Here is a 9,145-nt window from a genome sequence, read left to right as displayed (position 1 = left end):
TTTTTTTTTTTTTAAAGCATTTGCTGAATGAGTAAAAAATTCTACTATTCCACTCATTGCTTTCAAAACGAGGAAAAAACAAAACATTAGTTATGTTTTTTAAGTTGTTAGTAAGTGCTTCACCAGAACAATATTAAAAATATCATAAAATAAGTATCTATAAAATAGTAAAGCAAAAGATTACATACAAAAATAAATCAAAACGCATTTCATAAGCATATATAATCTTTGGACTTTTGTGTAATAAGAAAATACGTTTTTTTGTTTTGTTTTTTACTTTAAATATTTTTTTATGTGTAAATTTTGCAATATGCAATAAAACTGTGTTTTTGTTTGTATAATGTCAATTTTAGTACTTGGAAAGAAATAAAGATTTGAATCAGCAAAAATCTGTATCAACAAAATAATTACAAAAGTCACACTTACCAAAAAAGGGAAGGAAAATTGCGATCGGTACATTTAGGCTCATCCACTTTTGACCAATTACAAAGGTAGTCTAAAACAATTTTGATTAAATTTCTTTCCTAGTCTAACCATTAATGTAATTGAATGCATTTAGACATCTAGCACATGAATATTTTGTAATATTAGATCAAAGTGTTTGTTGATGAACTTAAAATGTCACTTATTGAAATGGAAGTCTTAGCAAGACAAAATTGTCCTTAATGTCACTTTTGATCTATTTACTGCACCCATGCTAAATGTACAGTTGAAGTAAGAAGTATTAGCCCCTCTGTTTAATTTTTTTCCCCAATTTCTGTTTAACAGAGAGATTTTTTTTTCAACACATTTCTAAACATAATAGTTTTTAATAAGTCGTTTCTAATAACTGATTTATTTTATCTTTGCCATGATGACAGTAAATGATATTTGACTAGATATTTTTCAAGACAAGACAGCTAATAATTCTGACTTCAACTGTATGTGTTAATTTCCAATGAGTGTGACGCTGGACCACAAAACCAATCATAAGGCAAATTTTTTTTTAAAAATAAGCGTTATATGAATATTATAATAAATAAGCTTTCCACTGATGTGTGGTGTAACATAATTACTGTTTGATGTACAACTATTTCGTAGAAATGTATATTACTAACTAAAAATTATGTTTTCTATATTTGTGGAAGGAAATTTAGAGAACATGGAACACAATCCTTACCTAAAATTCGAATGATTTATGGGATCAAATCAAAATCAGATCATTTTGTGCGATACCGTTTATTTTTGGCTTTTCCCAAAAATATACCCATGCAACATAACACTGGGTTTGTGGTGCAGGGTCTCAAGTAACCAAAACATTAGTGCATATCTGCAATGTTTTTGCAGCAATTTGAAATGTTGCAGCACTCTAACAGAAAAATGTAGGAATCACTTGCTTAATTGTTGAAATGGCACATAAGCATGTGAACGGTTTGTGCAGGTGCCAGTTTTCAGGCCTATGGATCTCATGGTGGAGGCCAGTCCACGAAGGGTCTTTGCCAACGCTCACACCTACCACATCAACTCCATCTCGGTCAACAGCGACAACGAGACCTATCTGTCTGCAGACGACCTGCGCATTAACTTGTGGCACTTAGAGATCACAGACCGCAGTTTCAGTATCCTACAAAATACAGCACATAAAGGAGAATTCCTGTGGTTTTAAATGTGGAGTTTTGTTTGAATTGGCTTTTAATGTCGGTTCAACAGTGTTATGTGGCTTTAACTCTTGTGTCAGACATTGTGGACATTAAACCAGCCAACATGGAGGACTTAACGGAGGTGATCACGGCCGCAGAGTTTCACCCTCACCAATGTAACACGTTTGTCTACAGCAGCAGCAAAGGCACCATCCGCCTGTGTGACATGCGTGCATCAGCACTTTGTGACAAGCACTCTAAATGTGAGTTATATGAGCAGAGCACGGCATATATATATATATATATATATATATATATTTATATATATATATATATATATATATATATATATATATATATATATATATATGCTACTGAATCGAGTACTGGATTTAGTGTTTTGTAAAACCCACACCGCTGAAAGCAACATTTTAGATTGTCTATGGGCTATGCATTTTCCTCTCATTATAAATATAAACTAAAATCACAGCAGTTAGGAAATCCCATAATAATAGCAATGTGGATGTTTGCTTGAGCTCTGCAATTTGACACATGTGAAGTCAGGCCGTGTTTATTTTTATATTTGTGTGTAACAATAGTCAAGCTGAAAAAATGACACGCCACCCACTGAGGTACATATGAGGATATCAGTTGATAGAGATTTTTATGCTAACACTACAGTACAGGTGGAGAATGTATTTATTAACATGAACAAACAATGAACAAAACATTTATTACAGTATTCCTCTTTGTTGATCTTAGTTAATGAAAATACATTTTAATTGTTGGAGAATAAATGTATTTTTGCAGTATGAGGCTGCTTTTACACATTAGAGCAGCCAAAAAGAGAGAGAACTGACTTTTTTTTGACCTCAGATAAGGTATTGTTTGTTTTGATTTCTTATAATGGCGCTAATTAAAACTTATTTTAAAAGGTTTGTAAATTGTGCTTGAGCTGATCTTTTAAAAAGGCCACAAAACAATAGTGGTGAGAACAGCTTTTTTTTAAATAATAGTAATTAAATAAGTATTTCTTTATTTTAACACTTGTTTTGCAGTAAATGGCTAAATTTTCTTCTGTAAAAGTCACTTTTCCCTGTTCACTGCATATTCTGCCCTATCATGAGATTGTTTAAAAAGATGGAGTATATACAATATATTTAGCTATTAAAATGTCATTTTGACAATGATCAAAAGGCTGATGTCGTACCTTCTAAGTCACAGTCTATTATGCTATAACTCTCAAAAGTTATGATAGTTGAAAATGTCTTTGTACCTGCTTAAAAATCAAGGATTATTGCTGTATTCAGTAGTGCTGTTGTCGTTTTCTCCTCTTCAGCTTCTGACATCTTCTGGACAAACTAAGCCATGCAAAAGGCGATTTACAGCACATTTGTGAGCTCTTCATATACATTTGAATGGTTAGAAAAATGAGGCTATGTGGGTCAAGCAAGCATGTTTACCAGTTATCACAAATTACAGTTACGTTACTTACTGGTTACTGTTTAAAATGAAGCTAATACTTCCTATGTCCCAGCAAATAAGTAGGATCGAAATGAGTCACTGAAATCCATATTCTGATTCAGTTTTGACACACTTCTGTGGAAAACATCCAAAGTAATCACACTTGTGTTTTTGCGTCATGATTTTTGTCTTTACTTTTAGTGTTTGAGGAGCCTGAAGACCCCAGCAACCGCTCTTTCTTCTCTGAAATCATTTCCTCCATCTCAGACGTCAAGTTCAGTCACAACGGCCGCTACATGATGACCCGAGACTACCTGTCTGTCAAAATCTGGGACCTCAATATGGAAAATCGACCCGTTGAGACATACCAGGTGAGTAGTTTTACCTACATTGTCTATGTATGTATGTGTATGTGTGTATTATGTATATTACGAGTTCCGATGGGGGAAAAAAACTATTCAAAAAACCCATTCAGATCCCGAGAACCAATCAGAAGGTGTGAATCGAATCATATGTTTTCAATGTAGCAGCACCGGCTTTTCAGAGGAGACTGTTTTATTCCGATTTAGATTTTAAAAGATGGAGTTTGATGAATTGGATGAGCCTGTCCGGCAGTCAGTGAATGGCAAATAAAAAAACGTCCCATACCTGAAAACTTTGTGCATTAAAAGAAAAAGAAAACACAATGTACAGTCGGAAGTGTAGCATAATTTCATAATGTTTTTTGCGCAGTGACGCTACTTTGTCCGACATTAAACGGCTACACCTTTCACGAAAGATGAAGTTAAGATGCCTTTCTTTTATCCCGCATGGATGCTGAGGATAAACAAGAGACAAAAAAGAGACCAAGACCTTGATTATGGTGAGAATGAATAAATGACAGCTTCTAAAAGTGTCTGAGAGACATAACTTTTTGTCTTGTGCTTTTTTATTTTATTATTATTATTTTTTTTTACAACAACCTCCCCCTTTGGGACAAGTGGATTTAGCTGGTTTTGACGCAAAAGAAAATCTACTTTGTTAAAAACCAAAGAATTGTCTAAAGTAACATTTTTGAAAAAAAGTTATTTTGTTTACTAGCTAATAACCTTTTCATTAACTATAAAATGAAACTTCTGAACCAAAACAAAGGAGTCTGATAGAAAATCCTCATTTACAAGAAAAGGGGTCTGATGCATTTAGAGGGTTTTGCATCTGAACTCTTCATTTATATATATATATATATATATATATATATATATATATATATATATATATATATATATATATATATATATATATGTATATATATATATATATATATATATATATATATATATATATATATATATATATATAGTGTGTAGTGTATATAGGACAGTGTATATAGTGTGTGTGTGTATTATATGGTATTAGTAATTATAACTTTATATATATATATATATATAATACTATATAATAATATAGTAATAACTGTAGTGTTTTTTAAGGAAACTTAAATTGCACTAGGTTTGATTTTACGTTTTTGTGTTGTCTGTGTAGTCCATGTTTCAGGATCAAAAAGATGCAAAGGATCAAAGGATGCAAAAAGCAATTGCTCTGTCCAGTAGTCAACATTGAAGTAGATTAAAACCTTTCATCAAAGTTGTCCTAAAACTATTAAACACCCATTCTTGTCTTAACTTTTTTGATCCACTTCAAATGATGACTACTGTGCTGTCATGCATTCCTGTTTGTGTATTAAGACATTTTTTGAAATTATTTACAATACTACTTTAGTCAACTATAGGGGGCGCTACATGCACTTTTTAAAACTGTAGGCTTAAAAATAAATATGTTAGAAGTTTTGGCTCAACCAATTGGGAGTGTCTTTACACACCCAGATATTTCTGATCAGCATTCATGGTTTAGATGAAGTCATCATATATGACAGTGTCGTTTTACCGTACTTGAGCATGTGGATGAATTATTGCCTCTGACATAGCAGTGAAAGTTATTAGTGGCGATCAGAGTTCATGTCCTGCCGTCTTGTTTTTGTCTTCTGCAGGTTCATGAGTACCTCAGGAGTAAGTTGTGCTCTCTTTATGAGAACGACTGCATCTTTGACAAATTCGAGTGCTGCTGGAACGGAAACGACAGGTTAGACTTTTGCTCTACGAGTCTGTATCATTTTCATTTCCGTAATGGAAGAGTGGCCTCCCATATGTAAACACTGCTAGTATCAACTCTCAGGCTCTTATAAAAGTGTCGATAAAATATGGGGCTGTGAAGGCTTGTTTCCACTGAGCAGCACAGTAGAGTCCATTAAGCAAATATTTTAGTTTCTACTGTAAATTGAGAGCGTGAACTGTACTAGATTCATTTTTTGGGACCCTTTCCTATAGGCACCTAGCACAATAGTGTACAGTACCTAAAGAGTGGATCTAGACTAGCTTTAGTTTAGTTTAGAAAATGTTAATAAATTATGACAAGAAATCAGAGTTAAACTATAACAAATTCACCTGTAACATAAATGTAGCTTTAACATAAATTAACCATGTAACTACTAAATTAACTACCGTCCTGCGCCCACAAGTAAAAAAAATACACACGCATCAAAAATAATAACTGAGATCTGAATTATTTTCTTTTACTGTACCAGCTGGCTAAAAAGCTGGTACAGTTTATGGTGTGTGTCAACCAAAGTATTTTTTTCCAAGGCAAATGTGTTTTTCAGTTGTCTTCTGTAAGAGCTCTGCATTTTTGACTTCAGTAGTTTTAAGCTAAGCGCTGTTTTATTGTTTTTAATGCATAGAGAGTTGGAATGTTCTACTCTGAATTAAACACAGCACTTTTGCAGTTGAGCGATTTTTAGAAGAGCGCTGTCGTTTCCGTAAAAAGGACTTGTGCCCTTACATTTCCAAACTACTCAATTCCAAAATGCTTTTTTTTAGTCCCATCGTATTGTACATGCAGATTTACATGCAAGAGGGAAAGCAATCTTACAGATAGTCTCTCTAACAAATTCTAATATTAGCCCTTGTGATACTTCAGTATACTATACTGCTTAGAACTTTTAAATCTCCCCTGCAGAGCTTTTCTCTTAATTTTCTAAAATAAATTTGTTTCACAATAACTGGACATGTAAATAATTTGTTAAAATTTGACCAAAACTGGGATAGATTGACTATATAAGGAACAACTGATGATGGCTTGTTGAATTATTGAAAAATAATGCACATGGTGCGTGGTTCCCTGAAAACTATTGCACAGCTTAGGAGCCATTATCCAATAAGTTTTTCCATTTCGGTGCCCTACTTTTTCATTGTTTTCTATGTAAACAAAGATGCACTTGATGAACATGCTTGGCCGTTATGACACTTCACACAAGCATCTCATTTTTAAGACTGTCAAGTTTAAAGAATTTCAACTTTCACACCGTTCAGTGTGTTTTAAAGCAGTGGACAAATAAGAACTAGCAAGCTGACATAACTTTTTTTATTTGACAACAGGCAGAGGAGGGCATTTTAAAAAAAAAAACATTTTTGACTGCTGCATCTCACGTTTTTAAAATCCAATGATGTGTTATGTGTACATGGTGCCTTAGAATATTTAGCAGCCAATCAGAATCAATAATTCAACAGCCCCATAATATAAGATAATAAAGGGTAATGTGAACACAGGACTAAAACAAAATGAAAACCTATTTAAGAACATGCTTCCTGAGATTTAATTAGCTGACATTTAGTCAAGTAGCACTCAATATTTAGACCAGTTGCGTGACTCTATTGGGGCCCAGACTGACTCTTATCTTGAGGAGCCTCTAATCACTCAACGACAGGCTGAACGGTGGTCTAGGTCAGAGGGAGATTGGGCTAGAATGTCATGAAGGCACGTCAGTGCTATTGAACACACTAGTCTTCAACTAAATTAGTCTCTATTGTCAATTAGTCTAGTCATTCACATCTTGTCCCCTGAACTAAGAGTCTTTCAATTACCTACTTAAAACTTAGAGCCGTTTGAAGGGCACTTATTGAAATGCTCAAATTGGAAGAAAAAAACATAAAAGTATTGCTGAGGGTTATTTTGTTTGACCTTTTATGATTACACTTGTAACACTTGTAAAGAGATTTGATCCCCTTAAGATCAACAGATTTAATTTGGGCTTTTTTCACATAAAAACACATGACCGATAATGTTTAATGTAGCAAAACACTTTGATTTTAACATGACCTCAAGCAAGACAAATAATATACTGTGTCATAAATGCTAATTATTATGCTTTGGTGTCATTACCAGGAAATAAACTGACGTTATTTATTATTTATTTTTGGTAAGTGAGACCTGCTCATACCAATTCTTGCAGAACTATAATAATAATAATAATAATAATAATAATAATAATAATAATAATAATAATAATAATAATAATAATAATAATAATAATAAATAAATAAATAAAAATTAAACATCACAATTTCCCCCAAACCACATTAACAAAAAAAATATTTGCTACGCCCGACCCTGCCACACAGACTCGATGTAGAAATATGAAATAGTCTTGATGTTAATTGTGTATTTAGGTGATGGTGATTGTTATGATCAAGTTTGTTACGCCAAGGTTTGTATTGTGGTTGTGGCTGCAAATCATGAACATAGTGCCATATTTATACACTGTGGAAAATATTGTGCAGCGATGATGTTATTTGCAGCTGTAAGTGTAAACGCGGGTGTCTCTAACAACACTGCAGCAACACTTTCCAACACTAACAGAACAGCTTGACTGAAAACAGGCCAGGTCATGTGAAAAATTGGCCAATTCCGGTCCCTGGCTTGTCAATCATGCATATTTTGCTGTGTTGTACCAAAACATGGATTTAGATCGAAGTTGTTATTATCCATATCCTATTTATTCACTTTTTTTTTCCCACTCCCTAAGCCGCAAAACATGGGTTTGTTCATTTAGTAATACTTGAGTCACACTGAGCACTCCTATAAAAGTGACGAAGAGCGTGCTAAAATAACAGGGAAGGGTCTCAATGTAATGCAGCCACAAGATGACTATTGTTTCTCACTTGACAAAATGCATGTTAATACTGGTATGAAACAAACCCTTTATTTTCTTTTCAAAGATTAACCTTAAAGTCTCAAGAGTTTAGAATGACATGAGCATGAATAAGCGATGGCAGGATTGTAATTTTGCGGTGATCAGTCCCTTTACCTGGCCAGAGCAGGTTTGTTAACAGCATGGTCTCTCCGGTTTTCTTCTTTGGTCTCAGCGTGGTGATGACTGGATCATACAACAACTTCTTCCGAATGTTGGACCGCACCCAGCGGCGAGATGTCACCCTGGAGGCTTCGCGCGAGAGCTGCAAGCCCCGGCAGGTCCTCAAGCCGCGCAGGGTTTGCGCAGGAGGCAAGCGGAAGAAGGACGAGATCAGCGTGGACAGCCTGGACTTCAACAAGAAGATCCTACACACCGCCTGGCACCCGCAGGAAAACATCATCGCAGTGGCAACCACCAACAACCTCTACATCTTCCAGGAAAAAGTGAACTAATGCTGTCGTCACGGGGAAAGAAAACCTCCGAACCTCTCTCGCTCTATGTGAAACCAACACAAAAAAAAGTTGAACTAGCAAGAATCATTTCTGTGACAACCACCGTCATCACATAAACCAACCTTGGCCTACTCCAGGACAGGATGAACTAGTTGAGCCAACTAGCGGCTGCCAATACTGAGATAACTGGTTCAAGCTGGTCTGGAGAAGAAGCGAAACCTGGCTTTGGCCTCTGTGGCACCATGACATGCGCCTTGCTCTGGTGATGTTGTGCCAACCTGTGTCTGTACCCTCCATCCCTTTTCCCCTTTACCCACAAGTCAGTCCGAGCCCAGGGACGAAATGGGCAGCAAAGCTCTGACAGATTTCAACCATAGTTATTTTTTTCTTTATTTTTTTTCTTTCGTTTTTTTTTTTGGCTTCGGTTTCTTCAAGGTGTCTGTATAAAAACTAATTTGAACTCATATGGATGTGTCCCTGTGTCCTTTAATCCTTGATGTTGTTTGTGCCATTGTAACCGTTTTTTAAACTTCTCCGAGAAACTG

General features: G+C 34.9%; 1 protein-coding gene across 1 annotated transcript; it reads left to right on the top strand.

Annotated features, from left to right (window-relative positions):
• The first annotated feature begins 1,394 nt into the window (after window positions 1-1,394).
• Window positions 1,395-9,145, top strand: ppp2r2ab (protein phosphatase 2, regulatory subunit B, alpha b). Its single transcript, XM_056466931.1, has 5 exons — window positions 1,395-1,598; window positions 1,718-1,882; window positions 3,285-3,454; window positions 5,110-5,201; window positions 8,321-9,145. Exons 1-5 carry the CDS (start codon window positions 1,439-1,441, stop codon window positions 8,598-8,600), a joined length of 867 nt encoding a protein of 288 aa, XP_056322906.1. The 5' UTR covers window positions 1,395-1,438; the 3' UTR covers window positions 8,601-9,145.

Source organism: Danio aesculapii, chromosome 10 (genome assembly GCF_903798145.1).
Source record: "Danio aesculapii chromosome 10, fDanAes4.1, whole genome shotgun sequence".
In the NCBI taxonomy this organism is placed as follows: Eukaryota; Metazoa; Chordata; class Actinopteri; order Cypriniformes; family Danionidae; genus Danio; species Danio aesculapii.
Note: the sequence above shows the minus strand (reverse complement) of the source record. Positions and strands in the feature narration are given on the sequence as shown.

What these genes read in the sequence shown, in the direction of transcription:
- ppp2r2ab (XM_056466931.1), top strand. Translation starts at nt 1,439, where the DNA reads ATGGATCTCATGGTGGAGGCCAGTCCACGAAGGGTCTTTGCCAACGCT. An exon ending in GATCACAGACCGCAGTTTCA is followed by an intron (nt 1,599 to 1,717) that starts GTATCCTACAAA and finishes CTCTTGTGTCAG; the next exon opens with ACATTGTGGACATTAAACCA. An exon ending in TGCTGGAACGGAAACGACAG is followed by an intron (nt 5,202 to 8,320) that starts GTTAGACTTTTG and finishes CTTTGGTCTCAG; the next exon opens with CGTGGTGATGACTGGATCAT.